Source organism: Centroberyx affinis, unplaced genomic scaffold (genome assembly GCF_046629955.1).
Source record: "Centroberyx affinis isolate AG114_WGS23_722 - 3 ecotype Tasmania unplaced genomic scaffold, CSIRO-AGI_Caff_v1 ptg001080l_1, whole genome shotgun sequence".
In the NCBI taxonomy this organism is placed as follows: domain Eukaryota; kingdom Metazoa; phylum Chordata; class Actinopteri; order Beryciformes; family Berycidae; genus Centroberyx; species Centroberyx affinis.
Genome location: NW_027279627.1, coordinates 117,546 through 131,522, shown reverse-complemented (window position 1 = coordinate 131,522; position 13,977 = coordinate 117,546). Strand labels below are relative to the sequence as shown.

Sequence of the window (13,977 nt, the reverse complement as noted above, 5' to 3'; positions counted from 1 at the left end):
TTTTGTCTTAGTGTCAACTCCAGCCTTTCAACCTTTAGCACTGGCTAAATAATGGTAAATCCAGGACCCCTTTCCCATACAGTGCTACACTAACACAGTTTGGGACTCCTATCTGTTAACTAACATACAAGCTAACCACTGTCTTCTGTACCTTCTCATACACTTGCCTGGTAACATTGACCTCTCTGTGCATCCTAACCTTTTTATCGCATCCTGTCTTAACTTCTAAATCTGTTCTTTGTGAGGTTTCCATCATACTGTCTTTCTAACCTTTAACAGGATTGTCTGATATTGTTGGAGTTGCCTTTCCATTAATGTAAAATCTTTTGTTTGACAGTTCTCTTTTGACAATAAAGGTGGTTTGAAGTTTAACGGGAGAGCGAGAGCATGAATAAAGCACTTTTGTCTTTGTTATGTTTTCAATTGTTCCCAGAGTTCCTCATTCATCATAGATGCTTTTTATGTCAGTTTCCAACAGTACAGCTACAGTGCATAACCATTAGTCTGTTCATTGTGGGCCCATCTCTTATTTCATTGAAGTACATCACAGCCTCTTGGATGTCCTAGCTCCACTGCTTTTGTCTAATGTCTTGAGACATAAGACAAATGTAGGTATGATTTAGGATTTCAAAGATGAATACCCTTCAGACTGCCAGCTTTTAATTGACCGTCTTTACTGGCCTTCATGGTACATCATGATAAAACAATGAGGACAAGGAAAAGAACCCAACTCTACCTCGATATGTCTGTGCTGTGGCTGTATCTGATGTTATGCTCTGTATTGTACGCTGTATTGGACAGCTGCATTGCGTAACAGCTTTCCACGGAGAAGATTGCAGTGACTCAAGCTGTGACTATTATGATGACAAGGTGGGATGTGTGTGTGCGTGCGTGTGCGTGCGCGTCTGTGTCTGTGTGTTTTTTGTGACTCTCAGACTACGGACTACACCCCAGGAACCTGGAGGAGAACCGATGTCCATCTGGAGAATCCGGAGTACCACACCAGATGGTTCTTTAAATACTTCCTGGGAAAAGGTCAGTGCTGCTCTGCTGCTCTCTGTTCAAAAGCAACACACGCACACACACAGACACACACACACACACACACACTCATGCACACACAGCAAGTGTGTGTGAGGTAGAGAAATGTGGGAAGGGGTGAGGGAGAGTCTATATGCTGGTTCTGAGACATTGCAACAATAAAAAAAAAATTCTTTCCTGCTCCACATGACTTTTCTTATCTTATGAAGTCAGCCTTGTCCTCATGCTGTACCGCTCTTCATTCAAGGCCAAAACTTGTTAGCATCCAGCCATATCCCCACTGAGAGTCTCAACCACACTGCTAATCCCATCCACAGCCCAGGGAGGAAGCCAGTGGAGGACACACAGCCTGCCAGACAGAGCAAAGGCTTGCCTCCAAGAGATAACACAATTAAGATCTGACTGCTGGCTTATGAAATGAGCATAGCACAGCACTCTGCAGGCCGGCAGGAGCCATTCACATGAGTGGCCTCACAGGCTGTTAAAAATGCATTAGAACCGGTCACCTGTCCCTTCGCCTTTCTGACCCTCAGCGTTTCCTCGCCCTCATTAACTTCTCACACTCACAGTCTCGGCTGTACAGCGAGTCGCACAACAAAAGATCATCACCGGGTTTGGTTACCTGATTCAAATCAGGAGGAATACCTGAGGGAAAGGCTGAGGGAAGAGAAGGAGCGAGATATAGATGGGGATAGGATTGTGAATAAAGGTTAGACGGCAAAAGTCAGAGGGAGGGAGAAAAGTGTTGATACTGTTGATAAGTGTTAATAGTGTTCATACTGTGGCCTGGCGAGTTCGAAGCACAGATTTCTGTCTCTGGAACAATGCTCAGCCTGTCCAGACCGCAGCTGAGTCATCTGTGTCTCACAGCCTGGCCGAAGCTGGCCGCAAGGTACAACATAAAAGATTATTGACTCAAGGCCATTGATTCTAACTTGAGCATTTCCTGTCTGTTGAAGCATTCAGTTTCAGTAGTACAGTAAGTTGTACCTTAATTGGATGAAGAATAACAATAAAACTGTAAGTGTTTGTCATTTCCCCTGTTCTCTTGCATTAGGGTCTTAAAGATAATCATTGATTGTGGATGTTCAAAATGTGCGTTCTCTTCAGATAGTGACAAGCTCGAGCTATCTGGCTAATCGATACATAACAGCAGCCCCCCTAATGGAGAATAAGGAGAGCTGGACAATGGAAGGTATGGGGAAAGAACGAGCAATTGGGGAATAAAGGAAACGGAAGCGGAAGATGCAGATAAAGAAAGGGACGGCGTCACGGGGAGACGAGAGAGAGCAGAGCTCCTGCGTTTAATTGGGTTTGGAGGTCTGTTCAGCGTTGTCTCTGGAGATGTTGGCCCGTCAACCACAGAGGCAGAGACATGAATGTGTGACTGTGCCGTTGTGTCGTCAGGAGATCTTTGTTCATGTCACACACAGGGAGGACTGGGGGGGGATAATGAAAGAAAGGAAAAGAAAAATCACCAAAGTAAGAGTAGAAAGACAAAATAATGGCAGAAAGAGAGTCTTAAGACAGAAAGGGGATGAAAGGGAGAGTGTTGAATCCCTAAACGTTTCAGTGGGAGCTTCGACTGATATTTCCTTCAAGAAATAGGGAGAGAATATAATTATAATCAAGTCATATAAATCAGTGTCATGACTATGTGGACAATCTCTGTCTAAAATAAGTGAAAGTATAACGTCCATTTGATTGTGGCATCAACAGGTGCTGAATATCCAGTGTGCATGTATGTATTTGTTTATGTGTATTTTTTCTTTGTGTCCCTCAGTCCATCAGAACTATGTGGGTACAGACGCAGAGAAGAACCCCTTCTACCTGTCGGTGGTCCTGTCAGACCAGAACAACCAGCGGGTCCCTCAGTACCGAGCCATCCTCTGGAGAAAGACGGTGAGTTCATGATGTGAAGGTGCCAACAGGTTTGTGACATCGTGCCACAGGTTTAGCCTGAACCTCTATGCTTCTCTACTGGAGACACAGATTTGCTGCTGCCATGGCTTGTCTTTCTGTGATCCTGATAGGGGAAAACACAACATGGAACAATGCTACGCTACTTCTGATGAGTCACAACCGTGTGTGTGTGTGTGTGTGTGTTTGTGTGTGAGCATGCATGTATATGTGTGTTTGTAGTGCGGTGACTCATCTCAAAGACCCAGCTACTTCAGGTCTAATTTTGGCCTCGAGCCTCATCTGAAACCTGATTAGGGTGCACCTCCTCTGCCTGATCACATTGATTTGTCTTATCTCTGTGTGTCACAGTCTTACTGGTACAGGACATCGTCACTGAACAGGACAACTTTGTTTGGTTTGAACCGGTTCGGTTTAATTTGGCTCGGTCCTCCGTAATCATTCTATGACTGATTGAAAAATGGAGTGCGAACTGTGTATTACTTTGGGGTAATCCCTTCTGTTAACTTCCCTTTTTGGTACAAAATTCAAGGATATTCTTTGAAAGATTTCTATTCAGGGTCTCTCCAAAGTGAGTCGCAGGAAAATTTAAAAGGCTTCCCCATTCTCACTCTGAAGAAGCAGGGAGAAACTCGGCAGAATATAATGCTTTAAAGTACTACAGGCTTGTGGAGAAGTAGTTTAAAAAAAAACTGGATACATTTTGCTTGATTATCCCCTCCAGTAGCTCAGGAAATCAATTTTGAGTCACGAAAAAAATTGTTTTGAAAAAGTGAATCCCCAAAGAAAAAAAAGATTGAAACCCGCTGTGTTAAGAGTTTTTAATCCCACTCTTGTTCCCGCAGGGCACGCTGAAGATCAGCCTCCCCTACAGCCCCACCAAAACACTATCAGTCAAGTCCATCCTAAGGTGAGAACTATTACCGGCAGCAACATGCAGATGCAATTCACCCTCACACAGACTGGCTGCATCATGGTCATGTATCTTTGTTCGCTATTTACAATGAATGTACAGGAATTCACCGTGTTGGTTGTGGTAACACAGTGCATGCTGACACATATTGCACACAGACAACATGACCTCACATACATTGCAAAGAGACAGTGAATGGACCATATAGACCATACATGTCACTCCACACATATGCATATACACTCACTGGCCACCTGTGTGTTGTGAGATACCCTTCTGTACACCACTGTGGTAAAGACGCTGTTAGAAGATGTTATTGGAGCGTTTGTGGCATTTCTGTTAGCTTAAACAAGTCTGACCATTCTCCCCTGACCTCTCTCTTTAACAAGGTATGTTTTGGCCACAGTACTGCCGCTCACTGGATGTTTTTTTGTTTATTGCACCATTCTCTGTAAACTCTTAGAGACTGTAGTGTGTGAAAATGCCAGGAGGAAAGCTGTTTCTGAGATGCTGGAAACCGCCACGGTCAAAGTCGCTTAGATCACGCATCTCGCCCCTTTCTAATGTTTGGTTCAACAAAAAACTAAACCCCTTCACCGTGTCTGCATGCTGTACATATTGAGTTGCAGCCACACAACGCACACAGTTTGGAGGAGCAGGTTATTTGCCTTTACGAGCAGGTGTGCCTAATCAAGTGGCCAGAGAGTGTATACCTTCAATATTCTGTATCCAATCGCATTCCAGCAGTTTGGTTCATGTAGTGAGTGAGTAGTGCTGCTTTGGACCAGTAACAGGATATAATGAGATGCTTGAAATAGATAATGATCCTTGCAGAATATAAATTCCTGAGGTTGAAAGGTGTCAGTGTACAAATTCTGAAGGAGTACAAATGTCATGTGCACTATGAGAAATCCCCTGTATCAAGTCTCCCTCATTCTCTGTGTAACCCTTTGGGCTATCTCTCCCCCATCTATCCTCTCTCTTCTCCTACACTGTTACTAATCCCCCCCTCTCTCTCTCTCACTCTCTCTCTCTCTCTCCTTCTTCACCGCTACCTCCTCCTCCTCTCCTTCCCTTCCTCTCCCTTCTCCTTTCCTTACTCCCAGTGCAATGAACCTGGACAGGTTTGAGAAAGGCCCCCGGGAGATCCTCAACCCGGAGATTCAGAAGGTGAGAGTGACGCTATAGCAGCAGCCCGTTCGTTATGAAATATAGCACCCGCTTGTTCCATGCCAGGTCAGATCAGCACCACCCAGACTGTGTATCTGCAGGCGGTGCAGTAAATAGCAGCCGAAATCCACTCTGTCGTCTTACCATGGGAAGGTTGGTCATTGAGACTGATAACTGTTGTGTGTCCTCTTCCCTCAGGATCTGCTGGTGTTGGAGGAACAGGAGGTATGGGATTTCAACTTCACATGATATCGCTTTCCTGGTGGCTAATGTGTACAGTTCAGTTTATTGATTGGTTGATGTGCGTAAAGATCTGGGAATTGTTTTTTAGAGTCAGGAAGTACAATTATGATTTACGAAAGTATTTTCACAAAATCACCCTTCAACCAGAAAGTCAAGTCACCTTCGCTTACCAACATGTCATACTAGAAATATTCATAAAAGATCAGGGGAGCCCACCTATTTAATTCTTGTATTGAAAAGTCTCTATATCGCTGACACAGTTCAAAAACAAACTTACAACTTCTACATTATCTTGCATAAAAAGATCCTTGGATAATACTGGTGTACTTTCTATCAGTATTCCATCTTTATTCATTAACTCACTACTGTTTTGGAATTGCATAGTAAATGCATGCTGTAAATCCTGTCATTAATGTAGAGTAATTATTGTCTCTCTGTTTGTCTCTCAGTAATAAACCCTATCGGGTGTCAACCTCACCTGCACCCTGTTACATCTTTGTGCCTCATTTTACATTCTGCATTTGCAGAAGTTTGATATTATTATTTGCACATGATAATGTGCAATGTAATCTTGCAAGAGGGTTATATTTTTTCCTACCACAGCAACATTATACATCAACAGAAATATGTTTTATATGCATGGATTGTAATGATTTGATGATTTGATTTAGTTTTACCCGTCTATAATTTTGTAGGGTTCTGTCAACTTCAAATTTGGTGTCCTGTATGCCAAAGACGGACAACTCACAGACGATGAGATGTTCAGCAATGGTAAATTTCTCAGTCCCCATTCTATTTCAACAGTGAATCTTAATAACAATATGCGCTACAGTAGATAGTAGCAGCTAAGCAAAATTCTTATCTGTTTGTTTTAGAAACGGGTAGTGAGAGCTTTGACAAGTTTCTCAATCTGCTGGGTGATTCCATTACACTGCAGGGATGGGCAGGCTACCGCGGAGGGCTGGACACCAAGAGTAGGAGACCTCACATCTGCTAAACTACATTATTTTAGTTCATCACCTTCACCTTGGAGATGGTTCCCTCAACATCTCTCTTCCTCTTTCTCCCTCTCTTTCTCTGCAGACGACACTACAGGAATGCAGTCCATCTACACAGTGTATCAGGGCCATGAGCTTATGTTCCACGTGTCGACCATGTTACCTTACTCTAAGGAGAACAAACAGCAGGTGTGTGTGTGTGTGTGTGTGTGTGTGTGTGTGTGTGTGTGTGAATTAATATGCATTTCTGCTGGATTCCTCATCACTCAATGATAGATATGTCCCCCTTGCTCAGTGTGCAAAACATGCACCTGAAAAAGACAGGAAAGGTACAAGAGAGAAAAAAAAGAGCGTGAAAGTGAAGGGGAAAGAACTTTGTTGTCTTGACACCACCCAGTCTGTAGCCTTACAGTTAGTCAGACTAGCGAGGCTAGATATAAATATTTTTCTCCATAGTTCACACCTCTGTCATCCTTGCCTCTCACCACCTCCTCTCCCTGTCTGGGTCCCGTTTTTTGATTTGACTGCAAACCTCTGGGCAAGTTGGATTTCTCTGGCTGTACTATAAGATGCACACTGGTGTCAGAGAAATGGCAGCAATTTTAAATGCTATTTATCTGCCCAACGTCATTATTGAAAAAGTCATTGATCTTCATCTCTGTCATTTAGCAGAGAAGACAGTTTAAGACACTTAATTTGGATAGTCCAATGTTGCTATTCAACTATCAGGTGACAAAAAGTAGATGTTTAACAAAGTTTCACCTGCCTATTTGATGCATCTTCAGAGGCTATGTAACCCTAACCCTGACCTTAGCCCAACCCTAAGCCTAATCCTTAAATTAAGCCAAACTCAGACATTAAATATCTATCGACTAGTATTCACACAAGTATGAGTATCGCTTGAAACTCATTAGATGTTTTAGTGACACGTTATAGTCACTTGATAGAAAGTTGAGTATCAACATTGCACTATCCAAATAGTGTGAACAAAAAGACTCCACTGTTCACAGATAGGAAGTCAGTGTAGTGGCACTTTGTGGTCACTTTGTCGAGAGAAAAGGAGAAGAAAAGATTGAGAGACTTTATTGCTTTACTGTAGAAATCCATTCTGGAATGCCAGTATTAGTGAGTGTGATTTAAAAGGGCCGTTGGTCACCGGATTTGACACATAATTGGATTTGTTCTTAAAGAAAATAAATAAATTCTGCCGGTCGGCAATGAAAACAAGCATGCTCCGCTCATAAGCCTTTCCCAGGCCGCTGTGTGTGACTGTAGCTCTGTGCTTGACTCCCATCCACCGTAATGGCAAGAGCTCCATTCATATCAAAGAGTATAATTGTATTTAACACTTGGGCATAGTGTCTTTCTGCACCATAAAACTCAGTTCATCTTAATTGGTGCTGTGGGAAGAAAGTTGTGAATAACAGGGGGAGGGAGGCTGGCTGAGGGGAAATAGCGAAATAGAAGTGAAGGAAGAAGCAGATGAGAGAGCAGGAGGGAGTTGTAGTGCGGTGCACTTTGATCTCTGAAGTGCTGAGATCAAAGTGATGAAATTATCGCCCATTTCTAAAGGGCTTATGGGGACGGGGGCTACACCGAGAGCATTGAAACAGGAAACGGTCTGCTTCTTGACTCCTGGAATGACTCCTGCCCATACACACACACACACACACACACACACACACACACACACACACCTGAAAATATCCAAAAAGTAACTGAATTACTCTTGTGTATAGATTTGTGTTTTGGACATACTTGTGCCCCCATCATTGCAGCACTATTCTGTACCTCAGTACAATCTCATCTACAGTGTTATGCACAGTACTGATCAACTTTAAAAGCGGAGGCAAACATGAATCACAATGTACTTTTTTTTTCTTTTTTTTTATTAACTTTTTAGGTGATACAAAACACATCATACAAATCATGATATATTTAAACAAAATTCCATCCAATTAGCCAACAGTACCCCTAACTCATTGCACCATTTACAATACTTTCAATATAGCATATCAAAACAATGGTAATGGTTCAATGGTAAGTATACACAATAAACAATTTAAATACACCCTGATCTACCTGATCCAGAACTGGTTGCCAAATGGTGTAGGCACAGCCTCTTGTAGCATAATGAATGTTGCCTCTGGTCAGATACAGTGTGCTCGTAAGACTCACCGTCCGTCTCTCTGCTCTGTCCTCCCTGCCAGGTGGAGAGGAAGAGACACATTGGAAACGACATTGTTACCATAGTATTCCAGGAAGGGGACGACGCCTCTCCGTCCTTCAAACCTTCCATGATCCGATCCCACTTCACCCGTATCCTTCGCATGGAGAGTGATGAGTGTCGGAGTGGTAATTAGTGACATGGGCCATGTTCAGAGCAACTTTGGCTAATGAGCAGAAAACAGCGCTGAATACTAATACTGTGTCCTATAACCTTGAAACCATATGGATTGTATTATTTAACTTTGAAAGTCTCTGTTCGTGTCTGATATATTGTAATGCTGTTTCCTTCACTTCACTCCCAGATATTTTTGCATTAGTTAGGTATAATAGCCAGAATGACAGTTACAGGTGAGTGGCTTTGTTTAATGTGATGGTACAGTATGTGTTGATGGAGTGTGTGCTGCCTCCAGGCCTCTCAGATCTCCCATCATGGGACTCCTGGCTGTTAGTCACTCATGGTCGAAACCAAAGTGGGACTGTGCCTTCGCTGTGTTTTGATTCAGCTTTCCGCTCTCGATCAGATCTGCCTGTTGACTCTTTCAAGTCCCGGCTCAAAACACTTTTATTCTCTAGCTTTTAAGCCCTCTTGATTTGTCTGGTTATGCGTGTATGTCTTGTGTTCTTTCTGGCACTGCCATATTTATGTTCTGTGTTTAGTGTGTTTTTTATGTATTTATCGGCTTTGAGCTGCACTTTGATCCAGTCCAGTTGTTTTAAAAATGTACTTTATAAATAAATTTGACTTGACTTGATGTGTATGTCTACCACACATTCAGTGTAAGTGTAAGTTTCTTCTTTAATACATAATGCTCACTTTATTAAGACTTAAGACCATAACAAGCTTAAATAAGAAATTTGTTGTAGTCCATTCTTGGGAGTTGCTGTCTTCCCACAACGTGGAATTCTTCGCTCAAGTTTACCTTTTTGAACAAACACCCCTAAAAAAAAGTCTGTTTGGTTGTGTCGGCACACTATTACATGTTATATTTCTGCTCTCTGTCCCAGGTTGAAGATATTCTCAGAGGAGAGTGTTCCGCTGTTTGGACCCCCTCTCCCGTCTCCACCTGTATTTACTGACCACCATGAATTCAGGGACTTTTTGTTAGTCAAACGTAAGCACGGAAAACAAGCGTTGGAATGCAGCTATAACAGTCATAACCATCTGTTCTTTCTAACCGTATCTTTCTTCGTCTCCTGCAGTAATCAATGGAGAGAAAGCCACACTGGAGACCCCAACATTTGCCCAGAAGCGCCAGCGAACCCTTGACATGCTGATCCGCTCGCTCTACCAAGACCTCATGCCTGACCTGCACAAGGTACGACAGTCTCTACCCTAGTCTAACCCTGGCTAAACCTGCTCAGTCCAGCCTGCCGACCACCGGTCTAGCCTAGTCTAGTCTGATCTAATCTACGGAGGCCTGTTCTTGTCCATTTTTGGATGGACATTTAACTTTTTGGCTCAGTGTGATCTGGTCTTCTCCAAGCCCTCTATGTATCCCCAGCCACTGGCAGCAAGAGTAGCTGCTGCTCTGTTGTGCTCCGCTCTATTCCACTGCAGCCCCGGTCTGCCTCTGCATACTGCATCACACCGACTGGATACTACTGCAATGCTGTCTTTCTCAGGAGGGCTCTCTCTCTCCTCACATCTCTTTTGTTCATATTTCTCTTACTTTTTCCCTCCTTCCACAGTTGCTCCTAACACAGCTTACTTCTCACTATGCTGCACTGCTGCTGTCCTCACCCCCTGCCAGGGTCAGTGTCTGAGACCCCTTTCTGCTTTCTTTTCCCCTCTGTGTGTGTGTGTGTGTGTGTGTGTGTGTGTGTGTCTGCCATATTTTGTGTGTTGGTGTTCCATGTGTAGGTTCCCTTTTCTCCCCAGAACATGCTAAACCGACGCTCCTTCAGCGATGTGCTCCCCGAGTCTCCCAAGTCGGCACGTAAGAAGGAGGAGGCACGGCAGGCCGAATTTGTCAGAATAGGGCAGGTAATGCAGTCACAAACACACACACACACACACACACACACACTCACAAACACTCAAACATACATACTGTATGAACACCCAAGAACCACATGTCTACCAGATGTACATAATATCTTGCATGAAATCACAGTGTGAGAGTGTGAACACAGTAGACCACTTTAATTCCAGACATAGGCTTTAATTCCAGACATAGGCTTGGCATAACAAAACTGGCTAACCAATTAATTAATCAGCAGGCCTTCCTTTCTTTGTTTTCATGCTTTATAGCACAAAGCAGAGACGCCTGGGCTTGGTGTTAAATATGGAAATCATTTTCATCACAGTCCAAGGAGTCACAGACTTACCTTTCAAATCACAGAGGGTCGATTTCTAGATGGAACTAGCAATTTACGATGACATAGCTGAGATAGAATGAGATGAATTTGATGTACGTATGTTGTTTGTGAGCAACATAGACACACTTTTGCACTGCTACCCTTGTCTACCAACGCCGATGACGTTTTTCAACTATTTTCATGCCATTTTGACAAAGTGATGAATCAAATGGAAGAGCCGCCGGTGTAGGAAAAGCAGCGAATATTAATGATGAGCTGTGATTCCTGACAGGCAGCTGACCGAGTTGGACAGCCGCTTCCAGGAAGATCGGTATTGAATGATGACAACATAAGTGATAGATGTGCCGTAGTCCAGGAATCACTGCAGGGCCACGCGATCACCATCACATCTGTTTTGGATGCAGGTCAGGTGCTGAAGTTATGGACGCTTGTGCCTCAGACGTTTTCCCTGCATTATCACCCTCCCTATGTGTTCTCAGTGTAGAGCGCCGGCTGTGGTGCTGAACCTAGACGATCTGTCAAGACTTTTGGAAATAACTGATTTCATATTTGCTGCGAGACAATGGCTATTTTTTGGGTGACTGCCTTTCCCCTTGGTTTAGCAGCAGTCTGCAAGGCTTTATCCCTGACGCTGCGATTCAAAATTTCTCTGCATTAACTGGGTCAATCTGAAGCAATCAGTGGGTAGAGAAATCCTCCCTAGGGCCTTGGGATACCATCAGGGTATTTTTGAATTTTGCACTTTGCAATGCTAGTCAGATGGAAAATACCAGAATTTCAAGTGGTGGTAAATCATTCAGCAGAGAAATTATCCCTTGACATTGCAGTATTGTCATTGTAATGTAGGCTCATTGTGGTCTAATTCTGGATATTTACTTTTTTTTTTTTATTTGACCTCAATTTTAATTTATTGTCTCCTGGCTCTATATTAATGCTAACGGCCACAGATGGAGCCAGAAGAGCTGATGAGAAAAGAGATTGGTCACCATTGGCAAGGCAACTCGCCGCATGATGCTTATAGAATAAATACATTTCTGATACACTTAGAAGGTTGTTCCTTTTTCCTTTGCCTATATGCAGTCCAAGGCAGTGCCATGGCATGTCAGTAATTTCAGTTGTAAGGACAGGGCGAAGCAACATTGCTGCTGTTGTCAGTTCAAAAGTATTCTGATGGTTTCCCAACACCCTGGGGAGAATTTGTCTCCCCACTGGTTGCTTGAAGGCACAGACAATTTTGAAACGCAGCGTCAGGGGATAAAGCCTTGCAACACCTGACAAATATGAAATAAGCAATACATATAATAATCTGAAATTGTTCTCTTCGGTCCCACTAGGTTTACTGTCTTAATCCAGAATAAATGAGGTAGCCTGTCTTCAAATGTGAAGCCAGTGGCCAGAAATGTAGTCGTGTATCTTTACAGCAACCTAAGCTTTGACGAGCGGGTGAAGAGAGTAATGCAGTCCTGTTTCTTTCAGCTGAGCAATATATATCCAAAATCAAATCGTTCTTATCTTCCACTGACCTGGAGAAGGTCTTGCATGCCTTTATCTTCTCTCGTTTAAATTGCTGCAACTCTCTCTCCGCCTCAGTCGAAAGCCTCCAGCTCGTGCAGAATGCAGCCGCCAGGGTTTTAACAGGTGCCAGACGTGGAGACCATATTACCCCCAATCCATGCTTCCCTAAACTGGTTACCTGTCACGCTCAGAATTGATTTTGAGATTTTACCGATCACTTTTAAAGCTCATCTGGGTCTGGCGCCTGGCTACATTTCAGGCTTTTTAACCCCATATGAGCCTGAGCGCAGCCTGAGATCCTCGGGCAGAGAGCTCTTCTGGCCGTTCCTCAGTCTAGACTGGAAGCAAAAGGTGATCAGGCGGTCGCCATTAGAGCTCCTCCACTGTGGAACGGCCTGCCTGAGGAAATTAGACTAGCAAAGTCAGCGTCTTCTATTAAATCACTTCTCAAGACACCTTTATAGACTTGCTTTCAAGTTATTGTTTCTCTTGTTTGTAATCTTGTTTTGTTGCCTTTTGTTCCCTATTAAGGCTAACACCCTACCATCCTTCAAACAGGCCCTCAAAACCCACCTCTTCAAGCTCGCTTTCACCTGCTAACCTCCTTCCCTCTCTCTCCCGTCTGTCCACCTCCTGATTCCTCTAGTTTTAACCACCTACTTTTATTCTTGTTTTTACCATTTTCTTATTTTTAAATGCACTTATTAAATGATTTTACCCTGTTTGTGAAGCGTCTTTGAGTACTTAGAAAAGCGCTATACAAGACTAATGTATTATTATTATTATTATTATTATTACTGTTTGTGTTTTGTGCCTTGTTTCTGTCGCTCTCTGTAAAGCACTTTAACACCAAGCCCTCTGCCCTTTTGCTGTAAAGCATGAACACAAAGAAAGGCCTGTTGATTTATTGGTTAGCCAATTTTGTTACCTATGTCTTTAAAGTGGCCTACTGTGTTCATACTCACCGTGATATTATGTAAGATATTATGTACATGATGATTTCATGTTTTCATGCCTGCCTGATATGGCTAAACACAAGCTATTTTTACACCTGCCCACCTAAGGTTAAGTACTATAAGGTCTTAAGTATTTGTATTGGGGATGTATTTTTATATGGAAGTTTTCCTATGGATAGCAAAAATTTCTGCACTGGAGCCTCTGTATGTTTTTTTATTTTTTATTTCATGCATCACTGTGTTGCCGAATAAGCTGATTTGTAAAATATTATTGCCAAGTCGGTGCGCTGTCCATGGTTCTGATTCAGCCGTTCCCAGACTGCCTGTTTATGTAGATATGTGAATGGAAATGGCCTAATTTGTAGCTTGGATTTGGGATGTGCAACCTAATCTAATGTTTTCTGTTTGAGCACTCTCTGTATTGTGTGTAAATTTTGTCACAATTTAAGCCTATTTAACCAGTATCATCCTCCAGTACATCCTTCAGAATTTAACCAGTATGTTTAACATGAGCTAAATGTTAAAATACAGTATATATAGACATATACAACCAGTTCAGTCCACTAAATCCTTCTTGGATTGTACTTTCACGCACATCTTCTATTTTTCCTTTGATCCACAGTAAACACACATGCCTCCATGCAGCTCCCATGCAGGGTCCATGATAAAGTCT

At 42.9% G+C, this 13,977-nt stretch overlaps 1 protein-coding gene across 3 annotated transcripts in view; it reads left to right on the top strand.

Annotated features, from left to right (window-relative positions):
- The window catches only part of garnl3 (GTPase activating Rap/RanGAP domain like 3), a 55,345-nt gene that overhangs the window by 30,461 nt on the left and 10,907 nt on the right, over positions 1-13,977 (top strand). For 2 of the 3 annotated variants that reach the window (XM_071523322.1, XM_071523323.1), the window contains exons 4-16: positions 936-1,035; positions 2,825-2,943; positions 3,807-3,871; positions 4,981-5,044; positions 5,243-5,269; positions 5,983-6,058; positions 6,163-6,261; positions 6,371-6,474; positions 8,496-8,604; positions 8,817-8,862; positions 9,520-9,626; positions 9,715-9,830; positions 10,376-10,498. In XM_071523322.1, coding sequence (XP_071379423.1) covers positions 936-1,035; positions 2,825-2,943; positions 3,807-3,871; positions 4,981-5,044; positions 5,243-5,269; positions 5,983-6,058; positions 6,163-6,261; positions 6,371-6,474; positions 8,496-8,604; positions 8,817-8,862; positions 9,520-9,626; positions 9,715-9,830; positions 10,376-10,498 — 1,155 coding nt within the window. The remainder of the gene's footprint in view (positions 1-935; positions 1,036-2,824; positions 2,944-3,806; positions 3,872-4,980; positions 5,045-5,242; positions 5,270-5,982; positions 6,059-6,162; positions 6,262-6,370; positions 6,475-8,495; positions 8,605-8,816; positions 8,863-9,519; positions 9,627-9,714; positions 9,831-10,375; positions 10,499-13,977) is intronic. The other variant, XM_071523324.1, reaches the window with a different exon arrangement.